The sequence below is a fragment of the Eubalaena glacialis genome, chromosome 7 (genome assembly GCF_028564815.1).
Source record: "Eubalaena glacialis isolate mEubGla1 chromosome 7, mEubGla1.1.hap2.+ XY, whole genome shotgun sequence".
In the NCBI taxonomy this organism is placed as follows: Eukaryota; Metazoa; Chordata; class Mammalia; order Artiodactyla; family Balaenidae; genus Eubalaena; species Eubalaena glacialis.
In genome coordinates, this window is record NC_083722.1 from 30,834,935 (window position 1) to 30,862,063 (window position 27,129).

General features: G+C 41.7%; 1 protein-coding gene across 6 annotated transcripts in view; it reads right to left on the reverse strand.

Moving 5' to 3' along the window:
• The window catches only part of RUNX2 (RUNX family transcription factor 2), a 206,838-nt gene that overhangs the window by 46,216 nt on the left and 133,493 nt on the right, over window positions 1-27,129 (reverse strand). For 5 of the 6 annotated variants that reach the window (XM_061195018.1, XM_061195021.1, XM_061195020.1 and 2 more), the window contains one exon: window positions 4,647-4,820. The exons of the other annotated variant lie outside the window; for it this stretch is intronic. In XM_061195018.1, coding sequence (XP_061051001.1) covers window positions 4,647-4,820 — 174 coding nt within the window. The remainder of the gene's footprint in view (window positions 1-4,646; window positions 4,821-27,129) is intronic. 6 annotated transcript variants of the gene reach the window in all.

A 27,129-nucleotide genomic window follows, 5' to 3' on the forward strand; every position in this document is an offset into this window, starting at 1 on the left:
CACTGTGGTCTGGACAAAACCCACACTCCTTACCAGGGCCTTGAAGACTCTCCTTAATCGAGCCCCTGGCCGCTCCCCTTTTTCACTCCGCTCTACCTACCCTGACCTTCCTGTCCCCTGCACACACCGCATCACTGCTCCCTGAGAGCCTTTGCCTGAGTTCCCCCTCGGCCAGAAATGCTGTTCCTCAGACATCTTCAAAGCTCTTCAAACTTTCCAATCAAAATTAGCTTCTTCCCTCCCTACACCGCTGTCTCTCCCATTACTCTATTTCATTTCCCCAAAGCTTCTATTATTATCTGAAATTATCTTGCATGTATGCTTATTGACCCAATCGCTGACTATATGTCACTAAAATGTGAGCCCCTGGTGAAGAGAAACTATACTATCTTGTTCTCTTACATTAATGCCTGGCAAAAAATAAGCACTCAATAAATATGTTTTTAGGAATGAATAACAGAATCGCAGAATGCCCACCCCCAAGGTTACATGAATTTCCCAATCCGCCAAGGGCCTGAGTCAGCTTTTTTTTTTCCTCTAGATGCGGCTCACCCATCCAGGGAGTACTGAGTTCAAAACAGTGCTTATCTTGAGCAACATCTCCTAACATAGCCTCCCTACTCCACTGCTACCACCATGTTCTGAATCAAAAGAAGTGGACATTTGTGACAAGCTAGGTGTTTCCTAGCACCCAGAGGCAGGCAACCGATGTCTGAAAGATTAAAAAAAAAAAGAGGTGCAGAGGAAGCAACTTCCTCAGGAAGCCGTGGGGAGGCCCTGGGCCCTCAGGCAGAACGTCAGCCATTAAAGACCTCAACAGAGTGACAGGTCAGACCGGCACTGCAAAGAAGCCAGCCCACCACATGGCCAGGACCTTGAGCCCTAGGAACTGCAAGACACACTAATATGAAACACTAAAGGCTTAGGACTTCTTCACTTTACAACTCCTAATTTCATTTCACGCTTCTGGGAGTTCGACTTGCCTTTTATGCTGGCATGTGGGAGAACTCAGAGTGACTATACAACCATGATCATTGTCTATAGTTTGGGGGTAAGAGCTTGAGATATCAAGAGAGCCAAGCCGATCGATGAGAGATAACTGGGCCCTTTCTGTTACAAATACCTTTATCCAAAGGATTACGTGAACCAAAATGCAGGTGTGGCATATTGCAAAGAAGTTACAAAATCCAGTCTCTTAAGGAGAATTTAAATTTAATCATGTGAAAATGTAGACCCTAAACTGAAATGATACCAAATCGTTTAACCATGTACATGTTCTACTGAAATGTGATTTCTGCTGTTATTGTTCATCGGAAGGGAACAAAGGCACCCTGGGATGGGAAATCAGAAAGAACGGTCAACACGAACCAGGCATGATAGTCCAACCCTTCTTGCAATGATTTCTTCTTATCTAAACTTTCATTCATTCAACATTTAATGAGACGCTAGCTACCACTGTGCTAGGCACAGAAGAAAATAAATGCCTGGAATAAATCCCTCAGAGAATTTCTAATCTAGAGGGGAGATACACAGAAGCCATAAAATAAGGCTATCTCAACTGAAGCTTAGAGGATGGAGAGGCAGCCTCTAGATGAAGGTTCCAAGAGTTTCATGAAGAAGATAACAGTGACCTTGAAGGATGGGTGGATCTTGTCAACAGAAAGAGACCGCCATAGATAGAACAGTGTAAGTCAGGGGGTACAGAAGGAAGACGTGTACATTATAGCCTTGGGATAGAATGTGGCTGTGCAAGGGCTGGGAAAGATAACTCTTCACTTAGATTTTAACTCAAGGACAGAACTTTTCTGCTCTCCCCCGTGTTCCCTAAGACCCAATTCTCTACATGTGGTTCACTCTAACTCACACTTATTAAATAAGTACGAAAATTAATCCAGGGAGAAAAGAATGATCTATTCAATTCACTTTGAAGTTGCTGCTGCTACGGATGTTTCTGCGTTGTCCTAATAATCCAGGTCATTGTAGAACTCCGCACATCCTTGGTTATGGGTAGATACTTGTCTCACTAATGACATGTGGGGGTTTAAAGAAAGGGCATGTGGCCAACAGTGGGTAGGGGCGGCATGAATATGTGTGTAAGTCTGCAAATTTGGAAAGTTCAAGGAAGTTTTAGGGCCCAATACCTTGTGGATGCTTAAAAAAATGAGGAGACTCATCTATGAATCAATTCTACTGATGCCATCATCCCAAAATGCAGAGCTAATACTCTTGTACTATAATTCCAGAAAGTGATATTTTCATTTTTAAGAATACATCCAGTGAATATTGAAATACTGTTTTTAAATGATCATGATGGAATTGCAGCATGATATTGTATAAGACCAAACATACTGCCTTAGGAATCAAGAGACCGAATTCTGCTCTGTCACTAACTTGCTGTAAAACTGCAGACAAGGAGCTTAACCTCCGTGAGCCTCCTGACGGGGAGGAGGCGGATGCCTAGAGGTGAGCAGGGTCGGTGGAGGTGGCCAGGCTTTTGCTCGGCTCACATGCTCACCTGGCAGCAACGTGCCCCGGGCCTCCTCGGAGCCTCCCTCTCTGCACTCGTATGTGGGGTCAGGGGTGCTGCTAAAATGTAGATCCTCTTCACAACGTTTACCTAGCTTTTGGTTAATGATATCTAAGGGGTCTTTGGATTCTAAAATGTCCTCTGGGTCCTATTTTCTGGTGTCATCTTTAGGTTTGAGGACAAAGCCTTGAGAAAAGCATCTTCTTAAATGAATCTAGCAACACACAGGTTCCGAAGGCCATTTTAAAGGCTTTAGCCATCAGCAAAATATAATTAGTAAACAGGACTAAAATACAGAAATCACACATTTAAAGAACCCAGGGGTTGCCAAATCATAGAACATATATTTTTCTTATATATATCTTATTAGCCATCATAAGTCCCTTACAAATCATATATAAACACTTTTATATATGTATACACATACTTCTACACACATACACACACACACACACACACACACACACACACACACAGAATCTAAGGATTACTATAAAGACAAAAGGACAGCTACTATGAACCTTAATCAATGATCTAAAATCCATCACTTTAACAAACTACTGTATATAAAATAAATAAGCCATAAGGATGTATTGTATAGCATGGCGAATACAGCCAATATTTTATAATAACTATAAACAGAGTATAATCAATAAAAATTTTGAATCACTACATTGTACATCTGAAACTAATATAATATTGTAAAAACTATATGTCAATAAAAAAATAAAAAATAAAAAAATTAAGTCCATTACTTTAAATGTAGTAGCACGCATAGCGACAAGCTTCAAATTCACAAGTTGGTGTGAATTTCACCCTGGCATTTTCATCGAGGACCCATGTCTAGTGAACACACTAACCTGACTCCTACATTTCAATAACTGGAGATTTATTTAAACTTAACACATGGCTATTCTTCACAGAGTTCTAAGTTTCTTCTCTCATGCAGATATCTGGTTCTCTTCAGTGTTTAGATATTTTATTTTTATAGTTCTATATTATTTTAAAAATACATACTCAGGCATATCCATATATTCAGACTAATATACATAGACCTACAGAAACCTAAGTAAATATCCAAAAAGACATAACACCTAATAAGGGCAGGACAGAAGGAGAGGTAGGTCATTTCGTTTATAAACAGTTATGCTTATAAACCGTTAAAGACACTCAAAACCTAACGGCTACAGACAAAAACCTAACCATTAGAAAAGATCCAAGTTGAGAGTTTATTGTACATTTTGAGTTATTTTCCTTCCGATCTAGTCGCTCTGCCAACAATAGTAACTAGATGACATGTTGAGTTCCTTGCTGCTCTCAGTACTGTGATCTGCAAATTAAAGAGCTATGATGATTAGCGCACTCTCTTGTCACCATGGCATAAAAGCAAGCAGATTAGTCCTACAGGAAGATCTGCTTTTGCCCAAGTGGGGCAGGAAAAAAAAAAGGGTTGGGAGTCTTAATGCACCAAATGTGAATGATTAGTCTGTAATGCGATGCTGATATTCATTTTTAAGAAGAAAGGTAAAGCAAGCAGCACACTGGAATGCATAAAGAGAAATGTCACATGAAGAACGGGAGCTCAATGTGAATCAGAGGGGAATTCTGTCTGCCCGATGGGCCGCTCCTTGGTCTTGCCTTATAACCACCAATTAAGGCTACCTGTTAGCCCAGGGCAATTTTCCAGCCAACTTAATGAAACAGTTATACATGTAAGAAACATTAGCCCAGATCTGAGACGGTAATGCTAATTTTCTAATAGTGAGGGTGTGATGTTATCCCCTGCGCCACCTGGACACAATATAGAAACTGACAACAAACATTCTCCCAGACAGCATGGTATTACCGTCCCACCAGTGTGCAGACTGACATCGCTACAGAGGACAGCATCAGTAGAAACTTCCTCCAAATTTTATCCCAAAGTTAGTGAATACTGGTATTTGGTTTTTATTAAAAAGAAAAAAAAAAGAAGGCCAGTGTCTTCAAGTGTTGATTTCTTTCATCATAAGCCATTTCCCAGCTCCAGAAGCTTTGAAGTGAACGCGTCTCATCTGTCAGGCAGCCCCTCACCCCCAGCCTGCCGGAGTCTGCGAAAGTGAGACCTATGAGTCTGTCTTACCTGTAATCTGACTCTGTCCTTGTGGATTAAAAGGACTTGGTGCAGAGTTCAGGGAGGGCCGTGGGTTCTGAGGCGGGACACCTACTCTCATACTGGGATGAGGAATGCGCCCTAAATCACTGAGGCGGTCAGAGAACAAACTAGGTTTAGAGTCATCAAGCTTCTGTCTGTGCCCTGGAAACAGCAAATCATAAAATAAAAGCATATTAATTAGCTGAACAATTGACCATGCTAAATAGATACGTGAACATACATACTAGGGGTTTAAGCCAAGGAATTGTCAATACTGATCTTTATAATGATGCGTCTATATAATGCCTTCCATTTCAAAGGGCTTTGTAATAAGCATCTTCCGGTGGCAAGCATCCCTAGTTCTGTTCTAGGAATGGAGAGCGGAGGGGCCCAGAGGGTGACTCTGGGCCAAGCATCAGCGGTGAGGCCCAGACACCAGAGTCCAAGAGGGACTCTCTGGGCGCCCCCTCTGGCCTCTCAGGAAGGCTGGGAAAGGTGACTGTGTCCTGGGCTGTGTTTGCTCATTTCATGAAGGAGGAAACCTCCCCTGAAAGTTCAGAATCTGTGCATGGGACACACAGCGGGCCATACTTGGGGCAGAAACAGAGACAAACACATCTGTTAAAGGGACATTTCCATGATGACCATAAGTGACTTTTTCTTTTTTATGTTACCACTGTACCTTATGGAGACTCCTTTCTGAAAAATTAAAACTCAAACCGAGAACCCCTTTAAGAGGAAAACAGAAATACAGGCAAGGAAACTCAAATCCTCGAGAGGAATGTGGATATTTTGTGATACGCCAAAGCCTGAAAGCGTATAATAAACTATGTTAAATCAGAGAGAATGCTTTTTTTATTTTAAATCTAGTACTGTGGTTCTGTAAGAGAAACTGAAAAATACCGTTTGGGTTACCATGTGAATGTGAGAATCCACTATTTAAAAAAAAAAAACCAAAAACCTCACTTTGTCTCTCTTCTAGTTTATTCAAGTGTAAAATCCACAGAAATTCTAGATATTAAAGAACTATGTAAGTTGAAATATAACCAAGGTACTAAGACTTTTTAAAAATCATCCAATCATTCTTAGCAAAGAGCATGGTATTGCCTTGGTGCAGGTATAACTGGAAAACACCTGAATCTTGACGCGACATTAGTTAAGTGTAAATCCGTAGAGTGGGACTGTGGTGAACAAGTACACTAATGCCTACTGCCTAAGCAGAAATATATTCCATATTCTGTACCAGTGAAGCCCTGGTATGTTGCCCCAACAGTTTAGTAAAATGTTAAGTAACTGAAGCTGATTCAAAGAAGAGTCATTTAAGATGATGACTAGAAGAAGAATTTGCAGGAAAAGTTAAGGGCATTAGGAGGAGTATCTATAACAGAAGAAAACCTTGAAGGAGGATTATTAAGAGCCTTCGAGAATGGGAAGGTAGATTCTACAAGTAGCAAGAACACCTGGTCTCCCACTTAGTACAGGACAAGAGGAATATATCAGAACAGGGTTAAGCTGAACATTAGAATTTCCCAACTATAAGCTGTCTTCCTAAGACAAATTCCTTATTTTACTTGCCCCCAAATGTATTTTCCTGTCTCCTTTTTCATTGCCTACCCAGCCCAAAGAAAACAGACAGGAAGCCAAGGCTTGGTAATAGGAGTGTAGCTGTCTCCCCAGCCAAACATGTTCCAACTAAGGCCCATTAACTGAAATGCACCCACCACCCTATTTCCTGCCAGTGTAAGTCTGGGGCATGTGCTACAACTGAGGGGCTAAGACTGGGAGAAAAATGATCAGGAAAAACTAGGGAAACTCATTGTTTACTGATAGTTGTTTTCCCCACCATTTATGACTTTTTATCCAGATTACACATAGATTTTAGAAATCTAAAGGACCTTTAGGGATTACCCAAAACAGCTCCCAGACCCCAGGAAGTGAGGTGTTCATAGATGAAGTGACCAAGGCCTGCAGAGATAAAACAACTAGCCCATGGGTCTTAGCTATTGACTATTGACTAGCTCAGCCTGGACCAGGATGCAGCCCGGGTCCTAGTGGACTCAGCCTTCCACACATCATGTGGCACCATCCATGCTGGGTCCCAGCTTCTCCCTTCCTCTCCCAGCTGCTACGAAGGACTGAAAATATCCAGATCGCCAGAGTGAGGCACCTGAGGACTAAGCCCTGGGAGGTGTCAGGCTGGTTTTCAAGGCAGGCAGAAGCAGCAGCAAGGATTCAGTTACAAAGTTAATAGCTCACCCATTACCCTAAACAAACTTCCATCAGTACACCTCGCTGTGTCTTACAAGGTTCACGATTAGAGAATCATACAGTACTTGTCACACTTAGATCCATGGATTCTGTTCCTCATACACATATCAAAAAAAAAAAAAGGATTGCTGTGGTGTTGATACAGCTGTAAACATTAACAAGAAAGCTTATGGAATTGTCCCTGGAAGTTATTTAATAGGCCATATTTTTGGAATGGCAGATTCCCTGAGGGCTGGGGGGGGAGGGCTACACGATCTTGCATGGTTCCTTCATATACTGGGGCTTTATGTGGGCCATGGGTCACAAGAAAATTTAATAAGCTTTGCCTCTGCTTTCTACAGCCCTTTCGTTAGGTTTTCATGGAGACCGTATGAGATGTGAACTCAGTACACAAATGTGTGAGGACACATTTATTTTCTCTGAGTCCAGTGCTTCGGGGCAGTAATAGGAGGTCGTAGGCAAGAATAAAGGACTTGGAGGAGCACGGATGTGTGTGAGAAATTCAAGGGCAGGTGAAATTTGAAAAGCCTCCATCACCTTTTGGAAATGATCTTCGAAGGCAAGCTACCGAGTATCTACACACACCCTAGAGTAATTCGGGGAACATCTATCTGCAGCTGCATCTATACAAAAAACATACCCATTTTTCTTCCTAGAACGTCTGCCCCTTCACAGCCACCACCACGACCACAACAAAATTCTTACAGGAGAATGAAGAGCAAAAGCCAAACGGGTTCTTCATCTTTCAACCATGACAAATAACTGCTACCGCTAAACCACATCAGGGTGACACAGGAATGACGGGCTGAAAGAAGAGGTACTTAAATCCTCAGCACCCAAGCCATCCCTTCGGAAACTGGGGACTCGGAAGACAAAGGGCACACCGACTTAAATCAAGGACAGGGTACTCTGCCACGGTACAGGGAGAACCAAACCTCATCCAAAGGGCCAAAGAGTGGATCTTCCAAGCAGGAGGAAGCTATAAAGAATGGAGAACTGCTGTCTCCATGTTGCACAGTCTTGCATATCTAAGACTATGCAAAAGCTCGGTCCTGGATCTCCTTTTCTAGTTGCACTGCCTGCCTTGATCAGTGGCTCTCCCATCCAAGCTGAATAAAAATATCCTCTACGGAGCTTTGAAAAATATAGATGTCCATCAGCTCAATTAAATCGGGAGCTCTGGAAGAGGGTCCTGGGGAAAGTTATTCTTTAAAAGCTCACGACATAGTCCCACGTGCAGCTGAGGTAGAGAGCCACAGCCCAGGACGATCCCACAACCCCACTCGCTCAAGGCCACTGACTCACGTCCATGCCTCCCCCATCGCTAGGGTGGGCCCTGACCTCTGTCCTGAGTTCCAGGTTTGTGTGTCCCTCTGCCTACTTGACTTTGACTCTCCCCTGGGACATCTCAAAGGTATCTTAAATTCAGCATATTTAAGACACAATTCTTGCTTCTTCTCTCCAAGAAACCCCGTTCCTCCCTAAGAGTCCCCCATCTCAGTAAATGGCACCAGCCACTCAGTCCCTTAAGCCAAAAACCTTAACACTTCCCTTGATTTCCCCTTATCCCTCACTCCCCGCATTCAATCCATTAACAGATTTTGTCATTTCCATCTTGAAAGTCTATCTCGAATCTGTTCAGTTCCACCAGCACAACTCTCACCCAGGACCCCATCATGTCTCTCTGGGCCTCTGCCATTGTCTCCCTTAGTGTCCCATTCCAGGACTTTTCCATTTCCCTGAAATGCTCTCCCCGGGATTCTTTGTACAGCCCACTCCTTCTCATCCCTTAGACCTCAGGGTGAACACCACCTCCTATGAGAGGTGCCTGCCTACTAGACCCAGAGTAGGTGCCCTCCCCTCGAGCACACCCTGTTTATTTCCTTGATGGCTGTAACCACAATCTGTAATTATCTCATGCGTTGATTTGTCTCCCCTGCAAGACTATGAGTCCAACAAGAACAACTGCTCTGGCATGTTTACAGCTGTAATTCTCACAACCCAGTTCAGTCCCTGCCATACAGTAGGTGCTCAATAAATGTTTATACAATAAATGAATGAATGTTCTCCTCTTTTAGATAAATGTCTTGGTTGAGAGAAATTTTTCTGGCCCAGGATATCATATTATAGCACTATCTTTCCCAGAAAAACTCTTCCCTTCTTATTTGGCAGTCTTGTGAATCCAGCAAGGAAACCCCTTTTTTAGAGACCAGCCTTTATTGATGTTTCCTAAGAAATTTCCCTGAAGAATGTTCATTTAAGTGAAAGCTTGCTTGCTTGCTTGCTTTCTGAAAAAGCCGCATTTGCTCTTACTATAATTCTTAAGCATTGCTGCAAGCCATTTAGAATCATAGAGCTGAAAAGGACAAGAGAAGTCATTTTGACTCTCAGTTTTAGAGCAGGGTACTTCTTTAATGGAGAGGACTCTGAGTCCCTGAGAGGGGAAGTGGCTTGCCCAAAGTCACATAGTTAGTGGCAAGATGAGAACTCAGGTCTTCTGACTGCTGGTCTGGGGCTCTTTTCCCTCCCATTTGCCAACCAGCTTGTTTTAGATTAAAACAGCACATCATCAGTCATTCAGAAAAAATCACAGTCAAAAGTGAATTTCAAGTGGAAAAGAAAGTAGTTTTCAGAACAAATTTCATTCAAAAAGTTCAGTGTGTTTGGCTGAATATGACTTTTGTTGCAACAAATTCAGGGGCACAAGAAGAAAGTGTGATGGAAAAGGTCACAGCATTCACACATCCCTAGAGCAAAGACACATGAGGAACGGTTAAGTCACCAACCAATAGTCTAATGGTCCCATTCTTCCCCACCCGGCTCTTTCAGTCCAAGGGCAAGTCACCCACGGTGAAAGTTGGTAATGTTGCCTTTAGAACTTCTGCTTAAAAAATCACGCTTCTGAAACTGGTCCGTGAAGACTCTGAAACCGTGGTATGTGAACTACGAAAACAAACGTGCCACTCTGATGTAACCCATTTTGCCCATTTTTATAAAAGTCGATTGAGCACCGCTTCACAACTCTGGAGAGGTGGGTGGGCGCCCAGCCAGAACCTCACGCTCTGTGCCCTGTATTCACAGCGTGATGCACTATGCCAATTAGTGAGCCCTCTTGAAGGATGCCCAAGTGCACTTACAGAAGGGTACGCCTTTCACAACAGGCAGGGCATGTCACAGCCCCTCCGCTCTCACGTGGCACAGAAGGGTCATTTTGCTGGTCACTAGGGCATGACGTTTGACAGCTCTTCTCTTTACAGTAGTATTTTAAATCAGTTTTAAACACTCACTTGTTTTATTAGGTATCTATCTACTTGTATCCTGGGTATCAGGAAGATACAAAGTTTAAATAAAATAAAGTTAAAAGGCAGATCTGCAATAAAGCATCAATCAGGAATCAGTATGGCGTCCATATTCAGGTCAGTTAGTCTAGCTAGTGTGTGCTGGGCATCTACCATGTGAGTCTCACTAGGCATTGTAAGGAGGAGCGGGGAGAAAATATATAAGATCACGTCCTTGCCCTCAAGCAGTGCACAGTCTAGTAGGGAAGAAAGGTAAGCAGTTAAGTCTAACTGCAAAGGGCTGTGTGAGACAATCACTGAAATGCTACAGTTTGGGAATCAACTGAAAAAATATAAATATGGACTATTTCAAAATATTAAGGAAGAGGTGCTTTTGGTGATTATGTAAGAGTATGCCCTTAGGTTTTAGAACGGGTAACTAGAGGTTAAATGTCCTGATGTCTGGTATTTGCTCTAAAATATTTCAGCAAAATAACAAATGAAGCAAATACAGCAAAATGCTATTAATTATAAAACAAGGCAATGGGTACCTGGGGTTTTATGAAATATAATCTCTTTGAATGTATGTTTGAAATTTTTCACAATAAAAAAAACTTCAAAAAGTAATAAAATGCCGTTGGAAGAACAGGGGAACAACTGATGCTGACTAAAAGGGAAGAGGAAACCCTCACCGATGAGATCATTACGTCCTTGAAGGTGGAGGAGGATCCTGATAGCCAGAGAAGGAAGGAGAAAAGCTAGTTGGAGGACAAATGACAGAACCATGATAACAGACGTCCTGTGAGACAAGATGGTGCTGAACATATATGTGATATTAACCTAACCAGAGGCAAACCATCTTCAAATCGCTTGACACTTCTCATTTGACAACATTAATTCTTCTCAACGATGCAATATATATGGAAATCTGTCTTTTAAGACAGATCTTTTCATCCCCTGACCAATAAAACAACACTTTGGCAGCCCCTGAGCCTCCTGTGTCATGCCGTCAGGCCTCCCTGGAGGAGAGGGGGGTCTGGGAAGACATGAGCTAATTTTGCTGCCAGCAAGTCAAGTGACAGAATGAGATCTGGTCCAATACCCCAGGACTCAAGCCACAGGGTAGAACCATCTAAGAATGTTGTGACAATGACTTAGAGAGTAAAAAGGAAGAGGGGAGAGGACTTGAACCAGAATTACCATTTTTCAGAGTAAACTGGTTATATGCAACAGAGATGCTATTCCACAGCGGTTCTGGGGGGGACAAAAATGATGCCTTCAATTCTAATCTCTCTACCCTGAAAGTGGCACATGAAAGAGTGTTTGCAGGGAGGGGTTAGGGAGCAGGGTGACTAATATTAAAGTCGTAACTCAATTCCAAATGAAATTACTTGGAATTTTACCTCTAAGGATGAGCGTTACTACATTCCCGCAAAAATGGAAGATGACACGGACTCAAGTGAGTTCTTAGGGAAGCCAGGCAAAGTTTGGATCCAAATACTTTATTGAGGCTCTAGGTTAAAAACCTTGATTTTCTGCGTTCCTACATACATGTGAAAATGAAAATACTATTGAGAAAAGTGAAACTCTTATCTGTTTACATTCAGATGACTACATTTCACTGGTGGTTTGCGAAAGTCTAAAAATCGAAGACCTGTACCCTTGTCATGCATCCAATGTTTAGATAAGTTCTTCGCCTCTCCCTGACACACCTCCCCACGCCACTACAAACAGTCCCAACCAGCTTCTCCTCTAATTTCCCTGTTTCCATTAATATAACTGTTTTCTAGTCTCCCAGGCTCAAAATCCAGCCTAGGTCTTTTCCACCTCCCTTTCCTAGACCCCAGCATCCGGTCAAGCCCATGCCTGTAGTTTCTGCAGGTCTAGCCCATTTACAGGGATGAGCCCCCAGTTTCCATTCCCACTAGGACCACTCCTAACCTCTCACTTGTGGTTAAGATACCAGAGCAGCAGGCTGGCATATATGAAAGGGCACCAACCAGCTGTATGACCACAGGAAGGGTTTAATGGAACTCTCTGAGACCTAGCAAAAATGAAGAGTTAGTTCCCATAATTTCTAAAGTCCTTTCAGTCCCTAAATCCTAACATTAACGTTATGTACCTGCTCAAACCCTTTCAGTCGTCTTACAGTGTCTATCAAATTAAACAGAGCCCCCTGAGCCCAGTAAACAAGAACCTGGAAAAGACGGTCTCAATGTACCTTATCACGCTTTCTTCCAATGGCTCCAACCATACTGCTCCCGGCCTAGGCCCCACTCACACTGGACGCCCCCACAGTTCTTCAGAGTCCCCGTGCCTTCGCCCAAGCTGCCTCCTCCACTCAGAACTGCCTCTCCCCAGTACCTCCATTTGGCCAAATCCCTTCCCAGTCTCAACCTGGTCACCACATTTGTTCTGGTCTTTTCTGTCTCTAGGGCCTCGGTGAGCCCTCTGGTTTCTATCACAGCAAACTGAGAGCAGCTACAACTGCTTTTTGTCCACTACATGTGGTTATACTTAAGTGTAGTAGGCATTCAGTAAGCATTAACTTTCTGTGAATTGATATAAAATATTTATATAAAATTTCAAACCCTAATATCTTAGCTTCTCCTGGACTTGACTGTGAACCCCCTGAGGATGGGTGTCACGTCCTACATCTGACACGCGTAACTTTGAGCATAGGTACAGAGAAGGCACACAACAAATACTTGTTAAATTAATAAATAAGAACATTGTTACATTTAGAATTATCTCTCCTTTTGTCCAGTAAAAGTCAGAGAGGAGGTGGAAAAAAAAAAGGCTGGTTATTGGGCAACATTTCCCACAGTTAAATTGATGAGTCTCTAATCTTTGCTGGGAAAGGCTGCTGAGTCATCCTTTTTCCTAAGACTATGCTGTCTGGTTCAGGTCAAAAACTATTTCAGGACTAGAATAATGAAATGGACTAAGAAACTGTCTTCATGTTTAAGGAAGGCCTGGAGCCCCTCCGAGCCACTGGAAATTAGCAGCCGTGGAATATGATGTGTGCATGGGGCCCCAGAGCTCACACGGGACGGCCCGTGAGACAAGACAGCCCTAGACCACTGTTAGTGTGTGGCTTCAGACAGAGGACCACAGATCATAAACAAATCCCCTTCCAGGAGATTCTTCTCTGATGGCATTTCAAAAATGAACTAACAGATCTTCCCTCTAAGGGCCTTCTTAATATATAAACCAATTTCTAAAGGAAAAAAAAAAAATGATAATCACTACCACATATCTTCAAGAGCTCTCTTTCGAGCCCTTGAACAGAGTCAGGCATGTAGAATTCAGAGTTTATCAGGAAAGAAGAGAAGAAGAACAATTTCACCCAAGAGAGGTCTGAAGCCTTCCAAGTCTCTTGGGTAAAAACATAATTATGGGAAGAAAAACATAATCTACTCAAGAGACATAATTACATAGTTAAGCCATAGACTCCATAGAAATATTCTAGGAACTCCAGTTCATAGAAAAAAATGTTAAAAGCTTGAATTTGCTTTCTTTTAATAATAAGAGGCGCCAGTTTAGATCAGTGAGTAAAAAGTTCACTCTCCCAAACGCGTATGGAGTCATTTTTTAAATATAATTAGATGCATGAGAGAGATCACTGAAGGACAGCCTCTTTCAAAATGTAGGCTTCTAAAGGTTAAAGAATTCAAGATCTTTTGATAAATACACAAATGAAAGAATTGTGAGATATTAATTCGCATGTATATAAATGCAAGTTACTCTATAACTTTTAGATTTTAGGCTGTGGCAGATCCCGACAATCAAAGAATAAGTATCTGGAAGAAAGGACAGTCGCTCACCAGGGAATAACCCCTGAAAAACATATGCTTCGAGTACGATCCTTTTTCTTGAAATAATGGAGTCAAGCAACCTGAAATATCCAAAGAAAGAGAAATTCATGGGAGGTAAGGAGAAAAAAGGATTTTAAAAATGTAAAGAAAGACCCGATGAAAGCGTAATGGAAATATACAGGAGGAGATGTAATATTTTTGCAGGCGGTGGAAAAAGAACTAAACCGGGAACCTGGCTGACTTCAGCTCGGCCCCTCTCCTCTGTCCTAATACGTCTCTAATCTACTCTGCCTCTTTACCTCTAAATTCTCTGGCACTTTCTTTCTAGTTCCAATCCTGCTACCCTTGACCTTGCCTGCCTGTTGTTTCCAAGGGATGCTTCTTTCCATCTTTACTCGCATTCAAAATAAGATTATATGAATTCGAATTTTTCAGAGCTGGAAGAGAATGTGGATTTCACCAGACCATGTTTTATTTTAGAAAAGGAATTGATGCCCAGAAAACCCCTGTGACTTGTTTGAAGTCACGGAAGTAGGCAGTGACACTGGACACTAGCCCCTGACCAGCCTCTGTCCTCTTTTTCATATGCCAGGCTGCCATACAAGGAAAGAAGGAAAAAAAGGCTAAGGAAAAGAGACCTAAAAAGAACAAAATAAGAAAAAGCAGAGAAGCTTAATTCAGAGATTTTGTTACATTATACCCAGTCTTACTGACTCCGTTTTATCACAACACATCTTGTTCTACTAATTACAACCCAACATCCACAACTGTCCTGGGCCATCAGAATCCGCATCTCTCCCTTCAGTTTCTGGGAAATGAACAAAAGATCTCTTTCTCTATGTCTACACTTTACTCACAAAACTTAGTAAAACTCGGGTGTGTTAGTTCTGAAAACATTTCCTTTGCCTTCTTTGACTATAATATATTCCTACACACCACAGTTTTGTGTTACTGGCCTTTACAGAGACCCCACTGAGAGATGTAAAGGTTTTTTTTCTTAACGGTAACGTTTTAGGCAATGGAAATGGTAGTTTCCATAGTTGAACAAAAAGCATCACTGTTTATTTGCCAATAATCCAGCTAAACATGGATGGCATTATTCTTCAAAGAGTCTAGTGACAACTAGCCTACAGACTGTCACGCAATTCCTGGATCCTGGCTGAGTTTCCTTAGCATGCGATCTTCTCTGTTTCTCTTTCATTATTACGGTTTGGGGCATGTGCTGTGTGACTGTGTGTGCGTTTCGAGCAAAGAAAAAAAAGCACTACATCGAAGCAATTAAAAAGTGCAAAGGGCTCCTCTCTTGACATTTGCTGCTACAGCCGAGGAACATCATTTTCAATTTTCCCCTTTCTGTTAACAGGAAGAAAATGTTAAAAAGTAATAACCAAGGAAAAAGTCAGCCAGCTCCCGCAGCCTGGTCTTGCTGTGCTGAATGGCAGTGAAGATCATAGAAGAAGAAAAAAGAAAAAGACAGGGGAGAAAAAAGAGGGGGAGGGGGAGAATGTCTTGCTTAAACTGGACCTAGTCCAGCTGGCAAGAAGAGGTGGTTTTCTTAACGCTTGCAAAACCTGATTACTTTTTTTAAAGGAATGAAGAAGAAGGAGAGGTAAACACAGCCATTAAGACAGATTTAAGGTACTTAGTTTTAATCTGGTCTAAGGCCTCTCCAATTGTCTGCCGCTCTGCAATTCTCTGCTCGCTAGACAGGAATACGGGGTATGTCAGTGTCTTCCGAGCGGCCAATGCTGTCAGCTGAGCTCTGTGGTTACCCTCTCAGGTCAGGCATGGAAGGAACAGCGGCTTAAACAATAATGGATGGATGTCTGTTATGTGCTGTGTCTGTCAGAAGTCTGTTCTACTACATTAAAGGACTGTTGTGTTTATATCTACACAACAGGTCTCAAACAGATTGTTTAAACGTGCTTAAACAGGAGATGTCTTTGAAATAACCCCCCCTAATAAAAGTCAGATGGGTAAGGAACTGAAAAATGCCATCAACAACATTAAAAAAATAACAACCTCATTTCTCTCTAAACTGCAAGGGTAACATGATATAAACTCCAAAATAAAACAGTTTACAAGTTAAACTCAGAAAAATTCCCTCGTGAATCAGCAGCCTTTTCCAATGGAATAGCGCTTATCCACCCATCCATACACCCTTCCTAAATGCTGTTGCACAAGGTACCATAGTCTTGATAGACAGATAATTGCTTTGTTCAGCCATGTGTAATGAAGGGAGTCTATTGTGTTAATCCCAGTACTCTTATCTTCTGCGAACTCTGAATAAAGAACTGAAAACTCTACCCTCTTCATTCCAAAACAACCAGCGTTTACTCAGTTTCAGATCTGCTAAAGTGTTCTTACATTCCACTCTGTCACTAAAGGTGCCAAGTATTTTGAGTAGGATCAAGTTATTGTTATATAAAAGGGAATCTAAAGTAGTGTTAAATGGAGTTAGAAGATAGCAAGTTTTACCTTTTTTTTTTTTTCAAGGCACAACAGACTAGAAAAGTGCATTCTTGTCAAACCCAAGGAAGTGGGTTGGTGGCCATTTTTTCAGAGCTCATCATCAGCGCCCCCTCAATGAAAGAACATGATAGAGACACCAGCTCAATATTTTTTTAAATATTAAAAAAAAGAACCTTCAGGTGATTAAAATTAAACCTTTTTTTCCAAAAGCAGATGTAAAGTGTTAAAGATTTTTGTCTGCTGGCTTCGTGCTGAATTATCTAATCAGTAATGACAGTTGAAGATTTTTCTTTTGTCTGCGTAAAATGTATAAAGTATTGGCTTTTCCACATACACATGTATACGGTTATAAATTTACATTATCTCTATTACATGCATACATATATATGTACAGAGAGAGAGAGCCCAGTGTAAGGGACAGAGGTACCACCAATGTCAGTTCCATGTCTCTTTCCAGGTAACTGCGATGTTGTCCTCTTGAGGCCCAACATGCTATATACTCTACTTACACCAGGACACCACAACCCTTCTGACTACTGAACACACCATCAGCCTAATTAGATGCCTTGGTTTTATTTCAAAATGGCACATGCTCAAGAATCCAGGAAGCCCACTGGAAAAGAAGGAATATGGTCTGGAAAGTGGGGTAACCAACGAAACAACGTCATCATTTGATTCTTTCCCTTCTGGGTTCTATCACTTTCATGGACCTTAATGGTCACAGAAATGATATCCTTTCTGCTCCAAAGGTAGTCTCTTCCCAAGAATTCACTGGCCTAATGGCTCAACAAGTCCTACTAACAACCCATGAGATTCAACTGTAAAACTCTGTCCAATAGAACTGAGGATTGCCCAACATGTAGTAAGAAAGATAACACGTGACTAATCGTCAGGAGATTTGGGTTCTGCCACTAATAGTAGCTTGTGAACTTCTCGGGTACAGAATTTTCTCATCTGTAAGATAACAAACTGCCTAACTTACAATTCTAAGAATCAGTGATGCCATGGATGCCTCACGTGTCACCATGGGTTGCACACACACACACACACACACACACAATTAGTGAACTTAATGGAATAGTTAAAAGACCAAACCACCGTCTGACTAAAAGCAGAATCCCATATCTAAATCTGGGCCTGACTTTACAAGGATCAGAAAATCTGGAGTCTGTTCCTGGCTTTGCCACCAACTTGGCTGTGGAGCTATAGGCAAATAATCTATCATCTCTATGACTTAATTTCCTCCTATGACTCAACTTCCTCATCTATCAAATGAGGATCAAAGTATTTACATCACAGGGACATCATCAGGATGAAATGTAATAGAGGTGAAAATGTCCTACACGGGGGAAACCATGATGCAAATACAATATTCATTTCACAATTAAAATTTCCTAAGCACTTACTATGTACCATGAACTATGCTACACCAGGGGGCCCAGCATATACTTGGGGAGGCATCGTATAAACAAATAATGACAGCAATGTGACAAATAGCATAACTGAGGTCTGAACAGGCAAAGGGGAACCGAAGAATAAATGCTTAACTTCCAAGAGCGGACAGGAAGGGCTCACAGAGGAGATGGTATTTGAGTAAACTTAGAGGATGAGTAGAATTCAGTCAAGCAAATGCAGAAGAAAAAGACATTCCAAGCAGAAGGAACAGCAGGTGCAAAGACAGAGAGGTTAAACAAGCATAGAGGGAACAATTTGGCGTGGCTGGGGGTGTGGGAGGGAGGGGGTCGGGCAGGTCAGATGCTGAAAGGCCTTGTCCACAATGTCACAGCATCAGAACGTCACCTTGTAAATAACAGGGGATCACTGAGATATTGTAGGCAAGGGTGTGCCATGGGCTGATTTATAGTTCCAGAGGACCACTTTGCTTAAACGGGAAAACAGATCTAAAAAGCAGTGCAGTTTGAGGCATGAAACCAGTTAGGGGATTATTTTTTATATTATAGACCAAGAGACAAACACTGAGAGTGTGAACTCAGCTACAGCCAGGCTAATGGGTATGCAGGAAAGCATTTCAGACACAGAACGGAGACAGACAAGACAGTAGAACAAGAAGATATAAGAGGTAAGGTGGAGAGGATGTTTCTGGTTTGGTCAAATAGGTGACTGTGGGGCGTTCAAAACTGGTGAAACTAGAGGGGGTTCCTATTTGGGTGGAGAAGTTTGGTTAAAGTGAAGGTGGGGGGATCCCGAATATTGTAGGGGACATCAGTTGGAAGTACCTATGGGACATACTCAGGAGATGCCCAGGAGGCAAACCAGAATTAACAGTCTGAGATTCCGAAGAGGACGGAGATGCATTTTCAGTGGTCACAGGAACATGAAGCCATCGGTGTAAATGACTCGGTCCCTCGGGGAATGGATATAGAGAATGAGTGGAGGAGAGTATCTTAAAAGGAGTCTAAAAAGCACAAACACTTAAGGGGTTGGCAAACAAGAGCAGCCAGAAAAGAGATGGAGGAAGAGGAGGAGGAGGGGCCAGTGGTGCCATGGAAACCAAGAAGCAGGAAGCTCTCCTCCTGAAAGGACACAAACCAGGAACCACCGCCCCACTGCTACTTCAGGGGCCCGAGGAAGCCTGGAAGAAAGCATCCTCTCCTTCTACTCCGGGACCAAGGGCACAAAGTTAATTCAGCCACAGTGGTAAAAAATATAACTCAACTCCACTGCCTCTGTACCCATTCCCCAAGTGACCTCATCCACATCTATGGCTTCAAATGCATCTCCAGCCTCTCCTGAACTTGAGACTCACATTTCTAGTTGCCTCTGGGCATCTTTTTAATAAGAATACCAGTGACTGCAAGTGTGCACAGTGTCTTCTGAGTTCAATCTTGGTCATGTGATTTTAAAGGAATATTTTAAAGCCTCAGAACTGCAAAGCGATCAGCCCTCTTTGGGCCAAGTCACAAGTCAGACTGTGACTCTGTACCTGTAACTGGCACAGGTCAGAGGGTAACCAAAATGTGTTCTGGTCTAAATATTACACTGGGAACACCTAAACCAGTGTCCAAGAGGAGGGGAAGCAAAAGAAAACATGAGGCGACAGCAAAAATCTCTAAAACTAACCGTCTTTCGCAGTATAACTTTGGAAAAAAATCCTCCAGAATTCTGTGCAGCAGTATATTTGACCACTTCTTAGCCTGCCATTTGCACTCCAATAAGCTTAAGAGAAATACAGAAACAAAATCAAATAAACCCAATCCCTCTTCTGCACCCTCCCCCTTTCTGCAGTCTCACTCCCAGTGTCAATCAGAAAGTAACCAACCCTGAAGAATGTATATGGGGATGGAAGGAAAGAATCCATCTGCTATGGATGGAGACGTGGCAGGGGTCCAATGCAAATAGTAGGAGTGATAGCATTTAGAGAACTGCAAACTTAACTAATGAACACATATCAAAGGACTTTGAAAAGAAAGTCTGAGCCACCAAGTTGGCCTGAAGATCTTTAGACCTTTTCCTTTCGCCTCCATGAACGCTGAAGTCCAGAGGTTGCTAAAGTCCAGACCAATTTACAATTTCCCTTGAAAAAACATGATTATCACCTCTACTGATTCTGCAATGGGCTTTTTTTTTTTTCCTGTTAATTCAAAATGAGGTCCTAGGCTGGTCAATGATTTTAGGTACCAGGTCACAGTATAAATTTGTATTCCTTAATACTAATCTGAAAAAACAAATTTCAGTGTGTGTTTTAAAAGTTAATTCAATTACCTGATCTACTTTGTTCCACTGAATTACCCTCAACTGAGTATCTACAAGGGGCAAAATGCTATTTGAACTTAGCCCTGAATGTCTAGGAGGCCCCAGATGAATAGAGAGGAACGCAGAAGAGAGTTAAAACCGAAAAATACCACCCCAGCCGAAGCACCAGGTCATAACTTCCATCAATGGTCTGCAAAGAGTCAAGATGGAAAGGTTTCTGCTTTTTGGGTTTTTAGGGGGTCTTTTTGGCAGGGGGTGGTAGGCGTTAATCATAAAAATAAAAGAGATTTAGTGTTAGTCTTCTGAAAGTCACCATCTATCTACCTAGAATTTCATATTCAAGAATTTCTGCCAGTAAGTTTAACTGCTGATATTCGAGATCCAGCTCACAGGCCTTCACATCCATAAAACCTTCCCTCCACCCCCCAAACTGAAGTAAAGCTGCTCCCAAACTTCCCTGTCACTTCCACAGCCACTATCTTATGCCCCTTCTCTTTTCCTATCACTTTATGTTACACAGGCACGGGCATTAATACCCGTGCTTTCTCCCCTTATCTAAGCTGCCTTCCGGGCAATCTATACAACTAAGTCATCTCTGCATCCCCACAGCCGTCTTTAAAGTACATATAGGTACCCAACAAGTGTCTGTTGAATAAATAAATGGGCCAGTGACTGACAGAATCTATATGCTAACAACCATTCTCTCTAGTAAAAAACAGTTCTCATTACAAAAACACCAAAGGCAACAGGAAAGCCTCGTAACCATACCTATCTTGCCTTCTTTTTCTAGGATAAGAAATGAAAAGTTGTACTTAATATCTATGAAGTGCTCCCTGGGAGTGTGACACTTAAGGAGACACTCTAACTTCCTAGTATTTTCAACAGCCAGACGAAGCTCTACAGATTCTGATCATATTTCAGGCTTATTAACAGAAATGAACAAATATCAACTTATATTCCTTCTACAGCAAACACTAGACAGGAAGACAATCCTCCCCCAAAAAATATGAAATGCACAATGATTCCTCACAAGGTACACATTGTACTGTGTCCTTAAATACTTAAATACATATACATGTATAATATGAAAATACTGTATCCTTTAATATATTTACCAAACCTAATTCTCCCTCAAATATTCCCTTAGCCATTATACAAACTGTACTCTAATTCACTTTACCCTTCCCTCTAAGATAGCTATATCTAGAGCACACCAGTACTGTGACAAGTAGTTCAGAGGAAAATATTACAGCCACTGATGCTGGACAAGGGGAAAAAATAGCAAAGCAACTGAATCTGCATTAAGGGTTTGAGCAGACAGAATATAATTATCCTGACCTTAAGATGTGCTTTCGGTGTTGACAAATCACATGTTTCACTGGATTAAGGGCAATTTTTCTTTGCTTTTAAGAACAAAATCGCTTGGCCCAGATAATAATTCAAAGTGTGTATACCTGAGATGGCTGGACCACTGCAGCTCCGCCAGCCCCGTCCCAAGACTTTATACCTGTTGCCCGAGGTGGCATTTGTGAAAAAGGCAAGAGAACGAACATCTGACTTTCACAACTAAGCAGGAGGCAGAAAATGTTCTCAGACATATGTGACTCCTTTCAAGAACTCCTGACTCAAAATTTTAGAGGGAAGTGGCCCTGTAATAACATCTCTTCTGAGAATAGTGCCATATGGTTTTAACAGAGGTTTATTTCCTGAACCCAAAGAGGGCTGCTGATTCTCAATCCAAGGAAAATAATTATGCAGACAATTTCACTCTATTACTCTCAGTGAAACCCATTCTGTGTGGTCCACACATGCCTGCTGACACCTTCAAAGAGACATTAAGCCATTTTTATGTACCGTACCCTTAATGGGTAGAATGCAAGGGAAATTTCCCTTTAGATTAGCACCTGTCGCCATGCATAAGCGTCCCCCACTTTGACTCTCACATGTTAATGCTCTGAGGTCAGGAAAGAGGAGGGAGATGAACAGAGCTTGCAAGTAACAACTAATTATCAGTCAGATAGTAGGGCAAACACACACACACACACACACACACACACACTGAAAACCTGAAATACTGCATCTCCCAAAGTCAACAGCACTGCTGCGAAATTACTTCAGACACAATTGGCAGGTAGGAGGGCTGGGGGAGGGCAGTGGGGGGGGGGATGGGGGAGGGTAATGGAGAACCACTCCCTTATGTAAATTTTAGCAACATTCAACTGCTAACCTTAAAAAAAAAATCAAGAGAATAGGAAAATAAAATCCCTCCAGTGCCAAAGCCGAACAACACAAATGCTGTAAAAATAAAGATTTCAACCAAAGAACACAACCATTAAATAGCGCTTTCAAAGAAGACCACCCTTTAAGCCTAAGAATATTCCCTTAAGACCAGAATACGCTGAGCCACGCCAGGTTGCCCCTGAATCGGAATTTTATTATAGCAGTTGGCTAGGAAATGAACTAGTTTCTCCCTTTCAGACGATTAAAGATCACCGAGTTTGAACATGAACCCAGGAAAACTATTTTTTATTTTGCTAGCGTACTTGGCACCTTGCAGAAAGAGTCTCTTTTCCCCGCATTAGATCTTTGCCTTCCAATACCTACCCACCTCTCTTTGAATCAGCAGAGAAACAACCAAAAAACAAAAGTAAAGTTTCTGGAGATGTCCACAGGAATTTCACAAAATCGAACCAAAATCACAAATATTCCCTGAGAGAGAGAGACAGAGAGACAGACAGCCTTGTAGGGCAAGCAGTGTCCAGGCCCAGGGAGCAGGAACCAGATACAAGCGGTACAGTATTCACTACGAGGCAGGCCAGGACTGTTTTCTTTAGACTGCCTCAAAGTCTTGCCAAGAAACAGACGGATGCTGCTGAAAGAATATCTTCCACAGCTGGGCATCTGGGTTCTGTGACAGACAGCCCTGTTCCTGTGTGTGTGGCCTGTAGAACGTCTCAAAAGCTTGGGAGGGAGCTCTTAGCACAACAGGAGAAAACCCAAGGATGTTCTTTTTGGGGGGAGAGGGAATGAAATTCCAACATCATACACATCGGAGTGAAACTTTGCCTCTGTTGCCGACACCCCAGACTTAAACTTTGTTTCTCACTTGCGACCCTGTGTCTGCTGTCTGCTGACTGATCGGGCGGAGAAATCTCTCTGCTCACTTTCATTTCCAGTAAGACTTTTACATCTCGTTATTGTGCCAGCCAACACTAAGGCATTTTTGTTTGGAACAATCCAGGAGAATGTTTAAATAAAAAACAAACTGGAAATCTTGAAATTTCTTAAAAACAGAAACAACTGGAAACGGCCTAGCCATACCTGAGAACTATGCTGCCAAACAGGTTTCGGTTGAATTTTCTTAAATTAAAAAAAAATGCGACTTACCTTCCTTGATCAGATTTCTCAAAACACTTAGCAGTACCAAAGTTTTACTTTGACAGTATACTGGCTAAAACAGTAAAACAAAAACAGAGCCCTGATAAATAAAAAAAGTCAGCCTCTATTGTGTGTCCTTCAGAGTAAAAAGTCAGAGCTCAATAGAGAAAAGGAAGGCAAGCCTGGAAAATTAACTGTTAATAGAGGGTAGCAGCCAGCTTCCAATCTCAATGGAATAATAGGACACCACCTTCTTGCTTATTCCATTCAATTTAAATAGCTTTGAAGATGCCTGGGGTGAGGCATACAGGTATCGCTTGAGCTCATCAGAGAAAAAAGACACATGTACAGAACACAGACCCTGCTTTTCAGAAATTTTAAAATAGAACAATTCTCTGATTTATATCCATAAACATCACCCAAACAGTAGCATTTTGTACGAAAGCCATACATACTCCTTATAGTCAGGAATTCCTCTGGTCTGGACCTGCTTTTTGATATAACAAATCTGGTGAAGCCAATGACTGGGAACCACCCTACCCAATTTAAAAGTTGAGGCACTTTTGCTAAAAAGAACGGGAAAACACGCGGTAATCTGCCACCTCCACTCCCGACACCCCAGCGTCGCCCCTTCTTAAGACGGCTCCTGGGTTGGTTTTCTATTTTCCATGGTTCTAACTGGCAAGACTGAACAGTTATACCGTTTTAATTACCGCAATACATTATGTAAGTTTTTGTTAAATCTCAAATTTGGGGACTTGAATCCACAAAACCTGCAAAAATTTCCCTGGGTGGTGGAGGGAGAAAAGTTAAAATGAATCCATTTCATTCCTATGGAAACTTTTTGCCTTCCCAGAAGCCACAGTACCTGCCAGAGTCCTGAGCTAACAAACGTTAAGAACTACAGACAGTTTGGGGCATGTCTTCAAAGAGGTGTATTATGAAAAGGAACAGGCCTGGGAGTGACCCATTTTTAATGCCCTACCTCGGTGTTACAGAAGACACAGTGACTGAGCCCCAACGGAAGCTCATAGTCACCAAGAGAAGTATTCCAGGTATCAAAGGAGGACAATCTGATCAAAGAACCACTGTCGACTCAGAAAGAGGCCACGATGCTTTTTCTGAGTATCGGGGTCCACAGTGATCTTGTCCCAGTAATCTGCAGAACTCTGGTCTGTATCACTCCCCTGACATGTATCATATACTTCTTTTCTTTGTAATCTCCCCTGGCGAGTATTTCTCAACTTTCCAGCTCTACGTGAGGTCCCTGAAGACAGAGCCCATCTTTATTCTCCATTATATCTCCCAAACTACATGAAGAGCTGGTTTTTAATTGACTCATTTGGCCGGAGTCTGAGCTTTTTCTAACGAGATGGGGTCTGAACAAGGCTCAAATGCATATGAGTCAAGAGAAGGAAAGAAAATAATGAAAATTGATGATGTCATTTGGCTGTATCACTTTCTTAGATCACTTTACATGGCCTTTGCTTTCAAAGACAAATACTTCCTACTTCAAAAAAATTATGTAAACAAAGAGCTGTTAATTTTCTCGTAATCTTCAACAGTAACAATGCCTTTGTTGATGAGCACCTATGGCCTGACTCATTATTTAATACATGAAAACACAACCATCAAAACTACAATTTGCCAGAGTGCTGCAGTTGGATTGACAGAAAAAATAATATCTACTTTTCCAGTGGCAGTGGTGGTGTGCAGTAGCTTAAATGTGGTTTTCATTGTCGAAGGGGTCTGATTTCTTTCATACGGATATTGTTAGGAAGCTGAGGATTGGTGATGGAGTTAAGATGACAGAAAATGAAGCCGTGGCAGGAGAGACTGCACAAATGCTTCATGCGCCTCTAGTTAGAGATGAAAGGTGTGTGTGCAGTGAGCCCTGGGCTCATGTCCTTGGAGAGAGATGCTCAAAAATGGAGTACAAAGTGGAAAAGTTGAAAGCATTGAGTTCTTGGAAATCTTGCTTATGCTTTAGACCCTATGTGTTAGAAGTAGATCTTGAGGGAATTACCCATAGTGGTTTTGAGGTTTGAGTAAAGAGGGAAAACAAGGGAAATTGCACGGGCATCCTGATTGACTTCAAAAGTTGATTTTATCTGTACATTTCAGAACTGAATGAAAAAGAAGCACTTTATCCACATTTTCCCTACAATGTTTGAATGCTGGTTTAATTCTGCTCCAAACTCTTGCTCTGGATAAAGAACTGTCTTATCTTTAATAATAATTCCAACAAACACATATCATAAAATATCATAAATATTTAGACAGACTAAACCTATAGACCCATAGACTTGTTATATGCTTTTCCGATATTAATTTGTACTATAAGAAATTTGTGACGTGAAGGTAAAATGTAAATATCACTTAAAAAGTAAGTTTTAAATGCTAAAATCAGAACCAATCTTTCCTTTTGTTTTTCTCTACAATATTCTTTACAAACTATCCATTCATTTACCTAATAAACATTAATTGGGTATATACTATGTATAAGGCCCTTTGCTACAAACACTGAAGAAATAACCTCCCATAATAGATGGTCTATATCCTCAAGGATCTTATAAGCTGGTAAGTGAGATAATACCTATACATAAGTAACTAACACAAAGCAATATGTTTTAAGAATGGTAAAGTGTTGCAGTCAAGAATGCTGCAAGATTTTAGATGCCAGGCATTCCTCCTAAAGGAAAGCTTAATGGATTATGTACCATTTGAGCTAGAGAGGTGGGTGAGGTTTCAAAAGATGGAAATGGAGGAAGCATATTCAAAGCAAAAGGCACAGCATGAAAAGAAACCTGTGACTGGGGAAGGGCAAGGCACATTCAGGGAGCAGTGAGAACAGTTTGGCTACAGCCCTGGTTCTCAACACGGAGAGTGCCAGCCCCTGGGGGAGCTTCAGAAATTCGTGGAGGTGGTTTTGATTGTCACATGGCTGAAGATGCACTACTGGACTTTGGTGGGCAGAGGCCAAAGATGCTAGTTCTCCTGCTACGCATGGGACAGTCCTACACAAAGTAGTTTTCCCACATCCCTCAGGACTTTTGGAAAACCCATCATGCATTCAAGTAGGTGGAAAAAATCTGGTTATAATTACCTGACCCTACAACCTAACTCTACTTAAATATAAAGTTTTTTTTTTTCCCTAAAGTTTTAACACACTGGATTTTCTGGGAATAAAACTACCTAGAAGTCAAAGGAAGAGCATACTTTTTGGTTAGGAATTTTACCTAGAGTTGTACAACATTTCAGAAAATCTTCACCAACAGTAATGTCATTCTGGGTGTCTGAGCCCCTAACACACACCTGGATCAATCTCAATTTGTAGCTGTCCCACGTGAGATGGTTCTACACACGTTCAAGCAGCTGGTTAGTTCATTATGTTTTCTAGCCTATTCTTCTCCAAGTATTTAGATACTAAAATATATAAATATAATTTTGTTTTAAATTAAGTTCCTTGATTTTTCCTTTATACTGCAATCCTGGCATTATGTTGCTCTTTTGGAAATGACTATCTAGACAGATACAGAAAAC